Here is a 19,774-nt window from a genome sequence, read left to right as displayed (position 1 = left end):
TGGATGGGTTTTTATGCCTTCTGGATTCCTATGGAGTAATGGGTTCCACCACAAAACCGTGCTCAACTAAACCCGTCTGACTAAACCCTGTAGCTGACGTCATCAACAGGGCGACAACAGCGCGGATACAGAAGCACGCTATAAACCCTAAACCTAAAATTAACCCCTAAACCTAAACCTAACCCCCCTAAACCTAATCCTAATCCTAAACCTAACCCTTAACCTAACCCTAACCCTAACCCTAACCCTAACCCTAACCCTAACCCTAACCCTAACCCTAACCCTAACCCTAAACCTAAACCTAAACCTAAACCTAAACCTAAACCTAACCCTTACCTTAAGTTGAATCGGCTTGCTTTCAAAGCGCTATTTAAAGCGCCCTTTTTTCTCCGCGCTGGCTGTTGTCGCCCTGTTGATGACGTCAGTGACACGGTTTAATCGGCCATGGCTTAGTTGAGTACGGTTTTGACAGGTCACGGGAGTAATGTAGGGGTCTACTCTATAGACAAAAAAGGAAATGCAAATCCTAAGTGTTCGTCTGAGGTAGTTTTGTCAAGCTTTTGCTTGTTGCATACCTGAATTTCTGTCTTGATCCAGTCTTTCTGAATGGATTACCAAATGTGAAGACCTTTTCCAGCTGGCACAAAAGACTTCCCCGGACTTGCTTTGCTGAATAGGGGCGACGGGCCCGCACTTCCACCACCGGCAATCCAGAAAAAGTCTTCACTCCCTCCCTCTTGCAGCATGCCCCAATGCGAAAAACGCTGAGATCGGCGCACTTGGGACAGCTGCAAGCCACTCACCTCTCCCAGCCATTTTTGCGGCTTCCCAAAGCACTGAGAACCTTCTCTGCATTCTCCTCAGCTCCTTGCAACTGCAATAGACATCCAGAAGAGGCTTTTGGGGCTAATTGGGCTTGGCTTGCCAGCCTGAAAACTCCCGCCACTTCTCTGCTGGTCCGGAACCCATCCGGGAAGACGAGGAATGTGACGGAGATCCCTCCCTCCACGGATGGGCACCAGACCAGTGAAGTCTCCTCCTTCTTTTTAAACAGGTGAAAACGCCAATATCGGCGCGCTTGAGGCTGCTGCTGTGATGTCCAGGGAGTCTAAACCAAACCAAGCCGCGCGCCTCTCCCTGCCACTTTCATGGCTTCCCAGAATGCCAAGAACCTTCACGCTCTTCTCCGTGCTCTCTTCAGCTCCTCGCAACTGCAATAGATGTCCAGGGGCTATATGCTCAGAAAAACAACTTCGAGAAGGTCCTTTCCTAGCAGGCAGGTTCTAGGATGCCTGCCGCCATCAAAAGACCTTCCCGAAGTGGCTTTTCTGAGCATGGAGAAAACGGATGGTATTTTGTCCCTTCTGTCTCCCTCTTGCTCAGAAAAGCAACTCCGGGAAGGTCCTTTGGTGGCGGCAGGTGTCCTAGAACCTGCCTGCTAGCAAAGGACCTTCCTGAAGTTAATTTTCTGAGCAACACAATACTATCCAGCTGGGATGGGTATAAATGGCTGGGTGCGGGGCAGGCTTACTTCAGGGTCAGGTGACCAACCAGTTCGCAAGAACCGGTGGGGACCGGCAGCAACCCATATATAATTTATATAGTATAGTATAGTATAGTATAGTATAGTATAGTATAGTATAGTATAGTATAGTATAGTATAGTATAGTATATACTAGTATACTAGTATAGTATGCATATGCCAGCTATTGGAATGTCTCTGATTCACCAAAGAGCTACTCTGTTTTGTCTAGAAAACTCCTATATCACTATCCCCTTCGCTGTTTCAGCCAAAAACTCTGAGAAAAAAAGTTTCCAGTTCGGCTTTGGGACACACACACAGACCTAGCCAAGGTTGTGGGATGCAGAATGGAGGGTGAGATACTTTAAAAGATAAAAGTCAAAGACAATCACAAATGGTTAAATACATGTCAAGGATTTCGTCTCACTTGAATGTGTTTCACCTCTCACAATTTACACTGCAGCCCTCATTCTGTTAATAATCTGAGATATTATTATTATTGCATGTGATATGATAACTGGTCCTGGTGGAAGCTATTGGACTCTTAAGGGCCAATTATATTAATGAGTATACATATCTGTTTTATTTACATTCGCTAAATGTGTCAATAAGCACACAGAAGTCATTTTTATTTTGGTGCAAAAGTCTCTTGAGAGAAATAAAAATAATTAATAAACATTCAAAGACTATGACTACGGAGAGATGTTTCACTACATGAAAATAAGTAGGACAGCATTGACAGTGGTCAAGAGAGATTTGTAGAGATTTCTGTGTAGACTATAAAAAATGAGATAACTGCATATTTAACATTGGTACCTTTTCCATATGATAATTATGAAGAATAAAAAATAGTTATAATCAGCAGAAATTTGGACCAAACCTTCATGCATGAACTGATCACTGATAAAAGTATTAGTGTTGACAAAGTAATCTCATAATCTCTCTGTATATCAGTAAAAAAAAAATGCATGGTAAGAATCCTATATCTCTTTTTATTTCTCTATTTATAAACAAGTTAAATATTATTGCTGAAAATGTGTTTGTCATTTGACACTTGAAAAAAATGCTGAGATGTCAAAGTTCAAAGGTACAATAGATTGGGTCTCATTTTCTGTCAAAACTCCACTAGGGACATTATTGTTTTGTACTGAATGCAATACTGCCTTTTCAAGTTGAATTTTCATTTCCTTCTGATTGTTGGATATGGGGAATTATTCATTTATTGTACAAATATTTGAAATCTTTTGATTAACTATATTTCAAAATAATATAATTGTGTCTTTATCACCAAGTGAATACCAAAATTTTTAATTAACAATATGTCATTAAACGTGTATGTATTAATTTTATATATTACTTTAAAGAGTTTTTATCAGTGGTGAAATTTTTATTATTTTATTACCAGTTCTGTGGGTTTAGCTTGGTAGGCATGGTATGGCTTGGTGAGCATGGGAGGGGAAGGATATTGCAAAAACTCCATTCCCACCCCACTCTGGGGCCAGCCAGAGGTGGCATTTGCTGGTTCTCCAGATTACTCAAAATTTCCACTACCTATTCTCCGAACTACTCAAAATTTCCACAATTGGTTCTCCAGAACCTGCCAGAATTGTTGGACTTCACCCCTGGTTTTTATTCTGTTATTTTAGCTCAATATGTGTTAGAGAGAATACCCCCCCCCCAAAAAAAAAGCCCACCACCATCACTTACATAAATTCCCATAGAGAAATTATACGAGGAGCAATGTCTGCACTTTCCAAGTAACATACATAGCAAATCATGTTTACGTTTATTGGTAAAATTTACATTGCCTTTCTTCTACAAGCGCAAAGCACCATAGATATATATTTTCCCATTTTCCAACACTACCACAATCCTGGTCTGCAGACACATTACAATGGGCCAAATTATTCTGAGTAAACTTTCATTTATGAAAATAGACTTGATCCAGTATTGTTCTACTTCCTAGACAATGCTTTTGATAACTACATAATACAACTGAAAAGAGGATAGAAGGAAAAATGTGAGGTTGGTAGTTGGTCCTCTAGTTCAGGAGGGCAAAAATTGAAACAAAAGTATTTTTATCCTCATTCTACATCCCTGTTTTCTAAGTTCTAATGCTCTTTTCATTCTCTCCATGCTTCATGTTTCCTAATGTTTTCATATCTCACCACATATCAAAATGCCACCTCCAAAATTTTATCTAACTGAATTTCCCTCCTTTCTTTCTTTGCAGTTATGACAGCTTTGCCATAAATAAAACATGGAGAATCAAACCACAGTGCCTTATTTTCTGCTTCTGGAATTCTCAAAAAATCGACATCTGCAGATTTTGCATTTTTTCTTCTTCTTTCTGTTATATGTGGCAACTGTTATAGCAAATCTTCTCATCATCTCTGCAGTTGCTATTGACCATAGACTACATAGACCCATGTACTTCTTTCTCATGAATTTGAGTCTGCAGGATCTGGGTATTGTTTCTGTCATTGTCCCCAAATCCATGATCAATTCTCTCATGAACACAAGATACATCTCATACTTTGGTTGTGTTACTCAATACTTCCTCTTTCTCTCTTTTGTAGCCTCTGATTTCTCACTCCTGACAGTTATCGCATATGATCGGTATGTTGCTATTTGCCATCCATTGCATTATGAGTTGATGATGAATTGGAAATACTGTACTGAAATAATAATTATAGTGTGGGTTACAGGTCTCCTCTGTGGAATGCTACATACCACTGGCACTTTTTCCATCCATTTTTGTTCTAATGTGGTCAATCAATTTTTCTGTGAAATTCCACAATTGCTGAATCTATCCTGCTCTGGCATAAATCGACTTGAGTTTGGAATTCTTGTGGCCAATACCATTGCTTCACTAGGCTGTTCTACTTTTATAGTTGTATCTTATGCAGTGATATTCAAGACAGTGTTAAGAATCCCTTCTGAAAAAGCAAGGGGAAAAGCCTTATCTACTTGTATTCCCCATCTTACGGTAGTGTTTATGTTAGTATTTACTGCAAGCATTGCCTATCTGAGACCTTCCTCTAACACTCCATCTTACTTAGATATTGGATTGACTGTTCTGTATGCCCTCCTTCCACCCTTGTTCAATCCAATCATCTATAGCATGAGAAATAAGAGTATCAAGTGTGTCCTTTCTAAACTGTGGAGATTCTGAAAAATTCTTTTGACATTGTTTATATTATATTCATATTTTTTTTAAAAAAAATCCTCTCCTTTCATTTGCTCATGTGAAAATATGATATAATGTGCTACTTGGAATGGAGGCAAAGTTTAGCCAATATCCTGCACTTTTAATTACTGTCAATATATTTTACAGATGCTAAATATGGATGTTTGGCAGCTCTGGCATCCTACACACTAATCATTCTTTATGTTTAGTGAAGTGAATATCAAAGTGTAATTTGAGTGGGGGAAACAGGTAGCAATAGCAATAGCACAAAGATTTATATACTGCTTTGTCAGAGCTTTAAAGTCCTCTCTAAGATTTTTAGAGAGTCAGCAGATTGCCGCTAACAAACTGGATCCTCATTTTACCCACCTCAGAAATATGGAAGGCTGAGTCAACCTTGAGCCAGTGAGATCCAAACTGCCAAAATGCTGGCAGCCAGTCATCAGCAGCAGTAGCCTGCAGTAATGCATTCTATTCACTGTGCAACTGCAGCTCATAGTAAAATGCAGAAGCAAAATGCCGAGGAGGTTTAAATATGTTATATTTTTCATGTGTTTTCATGTATGAAATGGTTCCCCTCTAATGCTGGTCCCTCTAATGCTTTAAGAAGAGACTGGACTCCTGCTTGAACAGGGGGTTGAACTAGAAGACCTCAAAGATCCCTGCCAACTCTATTCAGCTAAAACTTCAGGGTTTTCCATAACACTTCCCTCCTGAAATGGTCATTTCATCACAAACACTGATATTTTGCTCCTTTCAGTCAGCCTCAAGTGTGGCAACTGCCTGGACAAGTCGCTATATTTTTCCTGGCAACATTTTTTTTTTCAGAAGGTGTTTGCCATTGCCTCATTTCAAGGTCTGACAGAAAGGGACTGACCCAAAAGCATGTAGTTGGCTAAATTCCTAAGACAGAATAGAAGTTTCAGTCTTCTGGTTTTTAGCCTGATGCCTTAACTTCTATGTCCAGTGGGTTTTCAGATTATTTAGTTCAGAATATTTCTTTTCTTTAGAAATGCTTTGGCAGGAGCTGACATGTGGCAGGGTGTGAAAGCTCTGTGTGAACTGATAATATTTCATATAACCTTTTGATAACCATGAGAAATAAAAAAGTCAAGATATTAAATTAAGAATACGCATAATTCTACTAGAACATCAAAAAAGCTTTTATGAGCTTTACAGCTTAATACAAAATGGAAAAGATAAGGCATGTTCTCTGGTTCAGTACTTGGGGAAGTGAACAATGAAACCAAGGATGATATCTTATTGAAATGTCCTTGAGAAATATTGAATTTCATCCAAACAGATAATAATATATACCAAAAGCAATATCACTGTTTTCTGATATCTCTGCCACTACACTTACAATATTTTTGTAAATATATAGAAAAAAGAAGATTCACCATGTACTTTAGGGCTCCTTATAAACGCATTTGTAGGTACTTATTGAATCTTAGGTGACATACGTAACTTACTTAGAGGAAAATGAGGGGCTTTCAGCTAAAGGAATATGAAATTTTCTTATACATTGATAGTGCTCTTTTGGATTTTGCAGTCTTGTTTTCTTGCTTTATCTGTGGATATTTCTTGTCCACATTACAATAGCAGTAGACTTATATACCGCTTCATAGGCCTTTCAGGTCTCTCTAAGCGGTTTACAGAGAGTCAGCATATTGCCCCCAACAATCTGGGTCCTCATTTTACCCACCTCGGAAGGATGGAAGGCTGAGTCAACCCTGAGCCGGTGAGATTTGAACCGCTGACCTGCTGATCTAGCAGTAGCCTGCAGTGCTGCATTTAACCACTGCGCCACCTTGGAAAAATCATACACAATTTTTCTAGTTATGATTTTGCACTGCTTTGCTGAATGAACTCAACTTTTTAGCAGGATGTGATTATTTCATTCTAATCCATTTTCATTTTGTGTGGAGAAAAGGAATGATTCCAAACATCTTTAAGAATCTTTCTAATTTGCAATGCCACTTGCATCTGAGGATGTCTGTCTGTGTGAGACTTGGTTTGGTGAAAAAGTCAGTATTCTATCAAGGGTAAAGATAAAGCAGATATTAGATTTCTGCAAATCTCTTTATGAACAGTTTTCCCCATGCCTTCACCAGATTGTTTATTTAGATGTATTTTTTTATTTTTCCATTTTTCATTTTCATACAGTCACGTATATACTGTGCATAACCGGGGCCATACAACATTAAACAATAAACATAGCAATTCCTCTTGTCAACAATACCCCCACAAATAGAAACCCAATATAGCTCTTCGACCATCCATGCACCTCTTTCTTTCGCCCCCCCTCCAACTTTCCATCTTCCCTCCATCATTCCCCTCTATCCTACTTCCCCTCCCCCTCTGCCACTCCTCTCTCCCAGTCCACTCCCTCCCTTCCTTCTCACCCTCCCTCCAATCCTCTCTCTCACCCTCTCTACCCCTCTTTCTTCTATCCCACTACTCCTCCCTTTGGTGTATTTCTACTATATGTCAATATATTCAGCTTGTCCTATTTTAACAGTGAAATTAAAAAGCAACAGTATATATGTGCAATCGCATTACATTGAAATCTAACACTTACTATATATCCCCGCTCCCCCTCCCCCCTAACACCCCACCTCCCTTCCCCCCCGACTTCCCAGAGCCCGTACACAGTATAGATTTTAACAAACATAGTCTAAAATATATTAAAATAAAAGAAATAAAAAAAGTTAATAACATCTCTTCATTGAACTCAGCTTCTTCCTGTTGCACTAACTTTGGGCAATTTAGATTATTCCTAATCTTAAGGATAGGCTATCTGAAGTTTCTTAGTCCCGGATTTGTTTTGTATATAGTCAAGCCATTTTCCCCAGTCTCGTTTATATCTCTCATTTGAATGATCTTTAAGATATGCCAATATTTTAGCCATCTCAGCTCGGTTTGTAACTTTCAATGTCCATTCTTTTTTTTCTTTTTTTTTAATAAATGTTTTTTAATTTTAATTTAAAACAGGTACAGCATCTTTCTTTACATCTGTAGAAAATGTATCAATCAATTACAGATAAGTTTTGGTACATCTCCTCCACAGTCAACCAACATAACTCGTATTAACTCAAGCATTATTATATATCCATTTTCATTTAACTGTAATTATTATTTAGAAATATTAATAAAAGTAATAATCTTGAACAATACCTGCCCACACCGGTGGGAAAAGAAAAAATAAAAAAAGGGCAAATAAAAAATAAAAATAAAAATAAAAAATAAAAAATAAAAATAATACAAAAAAAGACAAAAACGACAAGAGACAAGGCAGGAAAACAAAACAAAACACAGGTGTCTATTATGAAAAAAAAAGAAGTATATCAACTGGTTACAACATGCTTTGGTGCTTCTCTTCCATTAACTCATATTAATTCAAATATCTTAACTCGGATATTTACCATATCAACATCATTATACCTCCAGTTTTAATTACCTATGGTTATTTAAACATCCTTCATCCTTAGCTATGCTAAAGAATTAATGCATAACACATGCTGACAATTCATTTACTTATTTGTAAAATCCTCTATTATCATCAAATCCTCATGTCCTATTTTAGCTGGACATCCATAATATTTAATTATATCATATATCATAACATTTTCCCAGTATTGATTAACATTTGATTGTATGTATTTTATTTAGTTTTTTTAATAGTGATAATTATTGTAGTTAATACTCTTTATGTATAATCTAAAGATGTTTTCTCATATCCAATTGTTAGTTATCATATCAACTCCACATTATATACATTACTATCAATATCAATTATTATTCAACTATATCTGTTACAAAAAAAGCAATTAGGTTTAGCTAGTTTTCAATTGTATTCTTCAATCTATCAGCCAGTTCCAAATTATATATATTAGTATCCATATCAGTCATTATTTAGCTATATCTATTACACATTAAGGTAATCAGATTTAGCTAATTTTAAATTACATTCTTCCATCTGTCAGCCAGTGTCTCTCCAATAGCAAAATCTTCTCAAACCAATTGCCACGCGTTGGATAAATTTACCAAATGTTTTCATAAGCAAATCCAGACAAAGATATTTTTGCACCTTTGGACTCTGAATGTCAGTGATGAAATAATAATGTTGTCCTGGGCTTGTAAAATTTTCCAAATTAACTTTAATTCTCAAGCGTGGATTTTTCATTCCTCCTGCACTCTGTCTCTTTAAATGAGTCTTCTTTATAGCTCCCCCCCTCCTTTCTTCCTCTGAGATAGACCAGACACCATTTCTCATATTTTCCATTTGTATTTCAGGAACATTTAAACATTCAACGATCTCAGTTTTTACTTCATATTTTAAAATCAGATGATCCAATTTTCTTTCCAGCCTTTGATAAGAGTCAAAAAGCCCTCTACATGCGGAAAAAAGAATCTGAAATGAAATCTTAGAGGTATTTTGAGACGCCATGATGTGTCGCAGTTAAAAATTGCAAGCTCTTTTTTTTTTCCACAGACTTCGAAGCACCTTTCTTAGTCTCTTGCAGGCTGTGCAATCTTATCTGATCGTAAACAGAGCCAAGTAATAAAGTAATAAAAATGTCGAATCGTGACGGGCTAATTAGTAGAAAATAAATTTTACGATCCACTTAGGGAGAGTCAGAGGGGGGAGGATGTCGAGGAGTTTCTTGAAGCATTTAAGAAGTAAAGTAACCACCAGCCATAAATCCATTAAAAAAAGCCAATTCGCCGCTAAATTTTCCTATTCTTTGGTTTCAGTTAGCTTAAGTTTTTAACGCGAACAGTCTCTCTTGGATAATAAAATCAGCTTACCAGATGACATCACTTCTACCATTCTTAGGGGCAACCTGCAGTTTCAGTTAGCACGCAGCTAATCCAGAAAGGAATTGGCACAAGGAGTTAATATCCCCCCCAGAGACTTGCGGGTGTCTCTGAGGTCCTGGGTCTCTCCTCACCTTCACTGTCGTCTCCGGGACAGCTAGAGTTCAAAGAACCCATCCAAAAATCCTTCGGTATAGAGGAATTTCAGGAGTAGCCTGAAACTCCATCTTCTCACTGCTAAGCCCCGCCTTCTTTCACTTTCAATGTCCATTCTTGAGTTGTAGGCAACTTTTCCTTCTTCCAGTATTGTGCCACCAACAGTCTTGCTGCCGTTATCAGGTGCAGAACCAAATTACTCTCTGCCGCTGTAAAGTCAGTACATATACCTAGTAAAAATAACTGAGGAGTAAACTTTATCCTTCTTTTAAAGATATTTTGCATAATCCACGATTCCACCACAAATGCGCAAACGACAAAAGCGCGTCTGACTAAACCGCAGTGACAAAACCACGCCGTCAAAACCGCGGAGACGAATGAGCGCTGAAGCGCGACGACAACAGCGTGCCAACAGAAGCGTGCTGTAACATAACCCTAAACCTAACCCTAAACCTAACCCTAAATCTAACCCTAACCCTAAACCTAACCCTAAATCTAACCCTAAACCTAACCCTAAACCTAACCCTAAACATATCCCTAAACCTAACCCTAAACCTAACCCTAAACCTAACCCTAAACCTAACCCTAAACCTAACCCTAAACCTTACCTTAACCTAAATTGCGCTTCTGTCGGTGCACTGTTGTCGGCGCGCTTTTGACATCGCGGTTTTAGCGCCGCGGTTTTGTCAGCGCGCTTTTGACGTTCGCGCTTATGTCGTGCCACGTAATCCACCACATTTTTATCCAAAATGCCTTAACATTTTGACAAGTCCACCATATATGAAAATATGTAGCATCAAGAGAACCACATCTCCAACATTTAGGCTGTACATTCGGATACATAGAAGCCAGCTTTTTAGGATCTAAATGCCATCTATAAAACATCTTATAAAAATTTTCTCTCAGGTTTTGTGCTTGTGTAAATTTCACATTTCTTACCCATATTCTTCCACATATGTCCAACATTATTGGTTCTTCAATATTTTGAGCCCACTTTATCATACAATCTTTAACTCTGTTTCCAAATCCATCTGTATTAGTACATTATATATCCTCTTTATATGCATTAAACTTTGATCTCTTATTTGTTTAAACAAATTATCCTCAACTTGGGTAAAACCACTTTTTAGGTCTATTTTCCACCTGGCCTGTAATTGGCCATACTGGAACCATGTTTGCACTACCTTCTCCTCTTTCAATACCTCTAAAGATTTTAGTTGTAGAACTCCCCTTTCCAAAGTGAGAAGCTGTCTGTAGGTGGTTCTATCCTGTTTTTGTCCTATATTCATATTTTCAATTGCATGTCTAGGAATTGCACACATGGGTATCTTGTCATTTAGTTTATATTTGTATTATTTCCAGACCCGCAGTAAAGCATTTCTTAAGATATGACTTTTAAAATTCTTATCCAGTTTTTTGTTGAATAACAAGTAAGCATGCCAACCATATACCAGATCGTGTCCCTCGATATTCAGTATTCTATCATTGGTTAAATGAGTCCAATCACTAATTGCGGATAGCGCCACTGCATCATAATATAATTTTAGGTTAGGTAATTTCAGGCCTCCTCTCTCGCGTACATCTTGCATAATTTTCATCTTTACCCTCGGCTTCTTTCTGGCCCATACAAATTTGTTGATACCGTTCTGCCATTCTAAAAGATTCACATCTTTTTTAAGTATAGGTAACATTTGAAAAAGAAATAAAAATTTTGGTAAGATGTTCATTTTCACTGCCGCTATCCTACCCAGCAAAGATAAGTGCAATTTCTCCCATTTTTTCATCTCTATCTGTATACTATGCCAAAGTGGTTCATAATTGTGCTTATATAATTTCCCGTTTGAGACTAAAATATTAACCCCAAGATATTTGACTTTTTTGACTACCTCACATCCTAGTATCCCTCCTAGTTCTTCCTTTTGTTTAGTATTCATATTTATAGCTAATATTTTTGTTTTCCCTAAATTTATTTTAAAACCAGACACTTGACCATATTGATTAATCGTATTCATTAAAACCATACTAGATTCCTGCGGTTGTTCCAATATTATGATCAGATCATTCGCAAAAGGACGGACTCTGTATTCTTGCTGCCTAATGTTGATCCCTTTTAGACCATCCAAGCCCTGTATTTTATTCAACAATACTTCCAAAGTTATAATGAACAATAGTGGGGACAAAGGACAGCCCTGTCTTGTACCTTTTCTGATTTGAAAAGGGTCTGTTAAACTTCCATTGACTCTGATTTGAACTGTTTGCTGTTGGTATATTGCTTTAATTGACTGTAAAAAGCTATCTCCTATCTGCATTTTTTGCAATATCTTCAACAGAAATTGCCAGTTAACTCGATCAAAGGCTTTCTCAGCATCCAGAAATATGAATGCAGCAGGGATTTAGTTGTTCTTTCCCTAATATTCTAATGCATTAATAATTAGTCTAACATTACTCTTCATCTGTCTCCCCTGTATAAAACCTGTTTGGTCAGTGTGTATCAATTGTTGAATAACCAACATTAACCTATTTGCTAGTATTTTAGTAAAAAAATTATAATCTACATTAAGTAATGAGATAGGTCTATAATTTTTTGGTTGGATAGTATCTTGATCTTCTTTGGGTATCAAAGATATAAATGCTGTCTTCCAAGATGGGGGCACTTTACCTTCCATTTGGATTTTATTAAATAGTTCTCTAAAAGGTTCTACCATTTCTAACTGTAAATTTTTATAGTAAACCGCTGTCAAGACATCTGTGCCTGGCGCTTTCCCTAATTTTAGTTGCTTAATTACCTGCAAGATTTCCCCTGAGGTTATTGGTTGGTTCAACTTTTGCCTGTACTCTTCTCTAACTAAGGGTATTTTCTCTTTATCTAGGTATTTGTCTATATCTAAACCATTAATTTTATCCCCTTTATACAATTCTATAAAAAATTCCCGAAATGCCTTTTGAATCTCCTCCTGTTGAAACACCTCCTTCCCTTTATAAATCAGTTCGGTTACATTTCGAGTTTTCCTTTTTTTCCTAATCTGATAAGCTAACCATCTGCCCGGTTTATTTGCATTACAAAAAGTGTTGTGTTTTGCATATAATAAACTAGTAGCTACCTGGTCAGAGATCAACATATCAAATTGGGATTTTAATATGGTAATTGCTTCCTTAATCTTTGTATCGCCTGGATTCAATGCTAACTCCAACTCTTTCCCTTTAATTTCCTCTTCCAATTCTTTTTGTTTTAGCCCTTGTTTATGTCTATGTATTTTGTTTATATTTATCAGTACTCCTCTCATATACGCTTTGCTTGCATCCCATACAAATTCCATAGGTGTACCCTTATTCATATTCAGAACAAAGTATTCAGATAACAATTTTTTACAATCATTAATGTATTTTTCATATCTGAATAAGTTTTCATTCAGCCTCCAAGACCTTCTTGCCTGCACTACCCTTCCCAATTCCATCCAGACTGGGTTATGATCCAAAAGGACCCTAGCCACAATCTTTGTCTTGTTCACCCAAGAAAGCAAATCATTAGTGATTAGTATAAAATCAATCCTTGAAAGGGATTGATGTCTATCAGAAAAGAAGGTGAAGTCATATTCCTCTGCGTTTCTTTCTCGCCAAATATCTCTCAATTCAAAGTCATCCATCATGTCAAAAAAAGGTTTGGGTAGCTTAGCTCGCATTTTAGTATTTGGGTGAGAGGTCTTCTTATCTCTTTTAGTGTCAATCACACCGTTCCAGTCACCCAATAGTATACAAGACTTATAGTCCCACTGTACTAATTTAGTATGAGGATTTCTATAGAATCTGTCTTGCTGTTGATTAGGAGCATAAATTCCCAAAAGTAATGTCTTTTTCCCTTCTAAGATTAGATCTAGCGCGATATATCTTCCAAAGGGATCTGCTTCAATTAGTTCAGCCTTGATGTCTTTTCTTAAGTATACAACTATACCATTTTTCTTTTCCATAGCAGAGGTGACAAAATGTTGACCAAGTTTGGGGTTAAACAAATATTTTTGATCAGTTGATTTGATATGAGTTTCTTGCAGACAAATTATATCATTCTTGAACTGTTTAAGATAGTGAAATATTTTCTTTCTCTTCTATGGAGAATTCAGTCCATTGACATTCCATGTTGAAATCTTAGTTGTCATCTTTGGTTGCCAGAAGCTTTTTTAGAGCCTCCTGCATGGCCTGTTTAATCTTTGGCCTAGCTCCTCCCATGGCTTCTGAGCTTGCTGCTGTAACTCCTTGATCAATGGCCAGTGATTGTTGAGGTTGTTGTATTGTAGCTTGTTTTTCCATTCGTCTGGTAGTCATACGGCTAGGTCTTTGTTCCATGACACCTTGCCCTTCCGGAGGAGGGAGATGGTGCGTCTTGTCTGGTAGTTGTGTGGTTTGCTGTCTATCTTGTCCTACTTGTGGTCTTTCTCCAGATCCAGATGGTGAGAGTGTCCCACCTTCAGAATATTGTGATAGAAATCGCGAGCTTTCCATACAGAGTTGAGACAATATCTTTCCTTGTCAAATGTAATTATAATACCCAATGGCACATCCCATCTGTACTGTATCTGACAGTTTCTGAGTTCCTCCACTAGAAAAGCATAGTCTCTCCTCGCTCTTAGCATTTGAGGTGGTATTTCTTTCAAGACAATCAAATCCTGGCTGCCAATTTGGAGCCTGGTGTTATAGGACTCTTGTAGTATCATGTTTCTGAACTCTCTTGTGGTAAAGTATATAACTACATCTCGGGGAAGTTGTTTCTGTTTTGTCGCCCAAGAATTAATGCAATAAACTTTATCAATCTGCCAGTCAAAGTTGGACCCCAGTCTTCCAACCAGACGGTCAAAAGCCTCTGAAAAAATCTTTTTCAGGTTCTCCTGTTTCTCCTCACGCAGCCCCCTTACTCTTAATGCAAACTCCATTTGTCGGTACTGTATCATAATAATTTGTTTTTCAGCGTTTTCAACTTTTTGTTGCACCACCTCAGTTTTGGATGTCAAATTGGTATTAGCTTCATTAAGAACCTCTAGACTATCTTCAATTCCAGAAATATGTTCTGTCAATACAGTTACAAGTCCCAACATATAATCATTTATTTTGGCACTCTTAGTATCAAGTTTATCATATAAATCTGCCTTAAACTCTTTTAGTTCCTCCTTTATCTCTTTTATCTCCTCTCTGAATTCTCTGAAGGTTTCCAAAAAAAGATTATTATAAAAGTTATTCACTACATTCACAACAGCATACTAATCCCAAAATCTAATCAAAAGTCAGCATTCTATTAAAGATAAATTTAAAAAGGCAAATTGAATATTCAAGAAAACCCATTTTAGTGACCCAGTACAACAGTACTACAAAATCCATATTGCAAATATTACAAATATCCATCCTACATGGCAGTCAGTTCCCTACCTTATAGTAATTTGCCTACTATTTAAACTGGTTTGTTTACATATCTGGGATCTCCGACTAGAATCCCAAATTATTTAATTTTAGATTATTTGTCACATTTCATACCAAAAGGCAAATTATAATGTGTTACCATAATTCTCTCTTTTCCTCTCTTTCTGTCTCTTTCTCCACCTCTCTCTCTCTTTTGCTTTCTGCTTTCACTAAGTCTAAAATTGCAGTGTCCCAAATTGTATTTAATTTGATCTCCCACTTCTGCTATTTACTGGTGTAACATTTCTTTTTTTATTATAAATGAAACATGGAAACATGGATTCAGCCTGTGGTGAGATTCAAAGAATTTAACAACCGGTTCTCTGACCTAATGTCTGACTGTTTAGGCATGGCTGGGTGGGCATGTGACTAGATGGGCATGGCTAACTTGATGTCACTCACTTCAAGGGGCACTTTGCCTCCCATGGCCCCTCATGACTGTGGGGATGCTGCAATGGTCATAAGTGTAAAAAAAGGTAGATAGATAAAGGGGGGAGAGAGAGAGTCAGAAAGAGAAACAGAGGGATAGAGAAATACAGTGGATAGGTGGGGGGAGATATATATATATATGTATGTATGTATGAGAGCTAAATAGCTTGAAATAGATCTATACTAGTCTTCCTTTATTTATCAGCACAAATAAAAACACAAATATATATATATATATATATATATATATATATATATATATATATATATATATATATATATATATATACACATACATACATACATACATACATACATACATACATACATACATTACTATATATATCTCTCTCTATTTATTTATTTATCAGCATAAATATAACAAATGTAACAAAAAAAGGCAACAGTAAAAAATATTGGGTTTCTGTCTGGATGGTCTCTTGTGACGAGCCTAATGACAGAGAGTGGAAGTGTGACCTTCCTCCCATACTTGGGCATACCAGGGGTTGTGACTTTAAGTATATACCTCCCACCCTGGCTGGCTGATAAAAGAGTCATTCTCTGTAGCTCAAAGGTTAACTCCCTGCCTGGGAGGCAATAGAGCACAGGTTCGATTCCCAAAAAAACTTGGGTATGGCTAGCTGATGAGAGCTAAATAGCTTGAAATAGATCTATACTAGTCTCCCTTTATTTATTTATCAGCATAAATATAACAAATGTAACAAAAAAAGGCAACAGTAAAAAATATTGGGTTTCTGTCTGGATGGTCTCTTGTGACGAGCCTAATGACAGAGAGTGGAAGTGTGACCTTCCTCCCATACTTGGGCATACCAGGGGTTGTGACTTTAAGTATATACCTCCCACCCTGGCTGGCTGATAAAGGAGTCGTTCTCTGTAGCTCAAATGGTTAACTCCCTGCCTGGGAGGCAATAGAGCACAGGTTCGATTCCCAAACTTGGGTATGGCTAGCTGATGAGAGCTAAATAGCTTGAAATAGATCTATACTAGTCTCCCTTTATTTATTTATCAGCATAAATATAACATATATATATATATATATATATATATATATATATATATATATATATATATATATATATATATAGAGAGAGAGAGAGAGAGAGAGAGAGAGAGACAGAGAGAAAGAGAGAGAAATAGAGAGAGAGGAGAGAGAGAGAAATACAGTAGATAGGTAGGGAGAGAGAGAGAGAGAGAGAGAGAGAGAGAGAGAGAGAGAGAGAGAGAGAAGGTAGGTTGGTAGCAGTGGTGGGTTTCTGCCAGCTCTCACCAGTTCGGGCAAACCGGTTTGTGAAATTCAGCAAGCCGGTGAGAGGAGGTTTGACCGGTGGACCCGGAAGTAACTTCAGGGAATGCCTGCACCGGCCCTGTTGCTCGATCGCCTTTGCTGTGCCATCGCAGCTCACTTGCTACCCTGCCTGTCCACAACTAAACTAGGCTAGCCCAGCCAGCGGCTCACTGATTGGCTTGAGTACAGAAGATCAGTGAGTAGGCTGGAGGCAGCCCATTTAAAAGTGTACCTTAAAATGGTTACAGTATAAATTATTGCTGGTGGAATACTTAACAATAGTTTTTTAAGGATTTTTATTTATTTATAGAATATCTTTTTTAAAATTATTTTTAGGGAATTTTTATTTTTAATTGTTTATAAGATATATTTACTACAAGAAATGTTATTCCTTTTTGCAAATGTTTTTTTTTGTGATGCAATATGTTGCTTTTAAATGTTCAGACCAGGTTTATGTGTCTCAAAATGGATGCTTTTCTATGAGCAGGCGAGGTTGGTGCAAGGCAGCTTTGCCAGATTTAGTGTGTTTCACCCTCATTGTTTAGGTAATTCTGAGGTGGTTGATGGTTTTGTGAGCTTCCTGGCACTGTCCTTTATCATTTCCCACAATGCCTTGATGGTGTTTATCCCAGTGGCTTTTTCTTTCCTATCCTTAGGGTTAAGGAAAAAACTGGTTTCATTTGCAGTCTTTTGGCGGGAGGAATTCTTATTTTTGGTGTTTTCCTGGCACTGTCATAGTTAGTGTGGGTGTGGGTGTGTAATGCCCCACAGTTATCTACACATCAATACTACACATCTAGTAATATTTCTTATACATTTTAGGAACCTTTCCTTACATAATTGGTGTTTTCTTTCATACTTTTGGATTTCTAATTTCTGTTTCTGTTAGTTAGCAATTGTTAAAACAAATCCCACATGACAAAGTCTTCTTGATTTTAATTGTCAATTTATTTATTCCTGCATATTGTAATATTTATTCATTTTCATATCTCTGTTTTTCCACTGTTGTGCAAACACAATTCCAGCAGTTGCTAACATGTGTAAAATTAAATATATATTGTACTCCCTTTCAAATAGCCAACAAAATATTTCTGGTTTTAATTCCATATCTTGCTTTACCATTGCTTCTAACCACTACTTCTGAATAGCTACTTGGACTGACCTAAGTACTGAACCTAATTCATATATTCTTGTTTTTGGAACTGAGAACTACATTTTAGAAAAATGAAATCTGTATTGTTCTGGAAATATGACATTCATAATTGAACTATCTTGAACTGTTTGTTTATATCTTTCCTGTTTCTCATCCTTCCTGAAAAGACTGTACATTGTTGGTTGAAAGCAGAGTTCCCTTCTGTTACCTGTAGTCCTCAGCTTATAACCACAATTGAGTCCAATATTATTTTATTTCTTTGGCAGGCAGTATGAATGCTTTCTTCTCCAAAAAACCAAGAGTTGAGGAATCAGCTGATCCACAACAGTCGCCAGCACCACCACCACCAGCACCACCAGCACCACCAGCACCACCAGCATAAGCACCAGCAGCACCACCAGTGCCACAAGCACCATAAGCACCACCAGCATGACCACCAGCATGACCATCACTTGAGGTCGGAGAAAGCAGCAAGTCCATCGACTCCACTGAAGTTCCATAACTTCCTGACTGCTGGAATTTGCAGCAATACAGACACTTCAAGGACAAGTATGATGGACTAGCAGTATCCAACAAGAAGGTGGGTTGTTAGTACTGTGCAAAACTCATGTTCTTAGAGAAAGGTATTCATGTTTCTAGACCGTGGAAACATTTCCAGGTTGTGCCAGCAGGGAAAACCAAGGATACACAACAAGCATCGCTCAGAAAAAAATTAAGGGAACATTTTCAGTCAAAAGCACACTTTATTTCCATGGACAGCAGTAAGCAATGGGAGCAGGAAGTTTTAACCAAATCCCTGGATAAATCATCTGAGAAATATTTATCCAGTACTTGCACAATATTTTCTACTGTTTACAATCTGGTGCAAAGATGTAATCCATTCTCAGACATTGAAGCACAGGTAAATTTGCTAAATGGTTGGAGTGGATGTGGGAGTTGGCTTGCATTCACCAGATCTGCAGTGAAAATAGTTGAATTCATTGCGAACCAAATCAAGACCACCATGTTTTCCAGGATTATTGCAAATAATCAAAAGGTGTGTCTAATAATCGATGAAACCTCAACACTTTCAAGGAAAGCAGTGCTGATAGTTTTGTTACACTTGAGGATTCGGAATGCCCAGCAACTGTCTTAATTGAGCTTTTGGAACAAAACGCAGAGCTTCAGAAACAAAATGCAGAGATCATATATTCCACAACGATAGGAAGCTTGCATAAAGTTGGATTTACCACCAAATATCTACGGAAGAATTTAATCGCTTTCTGTTCCGATGGTGCCAACATTATGGTTGGAAGAAAATCTGGAGTCAGCGCCAGAATAGCTCAAGACTTCCCAAACATCATCATCTGGCACTGCTTGAACCACCACTTGCAACTAGTGCTGGATGATGCAATAAGAGAATTGAAGCAGATCAACCACTTCAAGATCTTCCTTGATAAAATACACACCACCTTCCACAAATCCTGCAAGAGCGAGAATGACCTCTTCCAAATCTCTGAACAATTGGGCATAGAAATTGTGAAGATTGGCAGAGTTTTGGGACCAAGATGGGCTGCCTGTAATTTAAGAGGACCATAGCTGTGTGGCGTTCTTATCCAGTGCTACATCAGTTTTTTCATGGCAATGAAAGATTCCCAGGCATGGCTTCCTGTTTTCAAAATTTAATTTTTTTGCAGTATTTGGCCCTGATGATTGACATCCTAAATGAGATTCTCTTCTGTCAATGCCCTACAGGGGAGAGAGACAAATATCATT

The 19,774-nt window shown here is 37.6% G+C and overlaps 1 protein-coding gene across 1 annotated transcript; it reads left to right on the top strand.

Annotated features, from left to right (window-relative positions):
• The first annotated feature begins 3,782 nt into the window (after window positions 1–3,782).
• Window positions 3,783–4,697, top strand: LOC116520817 (olfactory receptor 14A16-like). Its single transcript, XM_032235205.1, has one exon. The coding sequence runs from the start codon at window positions 3,783–3,785 to the stop codon at window positions 4,695–4,697; it is 915 nt and encodes a 304-aa protein (XP_032091096.1).
• Window positions 4,698–19,774: the final 15,077 nt, after the last annotated feature.

The sequence above is a fragment of the Thamnophis elegans genome, chromosome Z (assembly GCF_009769535.1).
Source record: "Thamnophis elegans isolate rThaEle1 chromosome Z, rThaEle1.pri, whole genome shotgun sequence".
In the NCBI taxonomy this organism is placed as follows: Eukaryota; Metazoa; Chordata; class Lepidosauria; order Squamata; family Colubridae; genus Thamnophis; species Thamnophis elegans.
The sequence above is the reverse complement of the archived record's forward strand: the minus strand, read 5'-3'. Positions and strand labels throughout refer to the sequence as shown.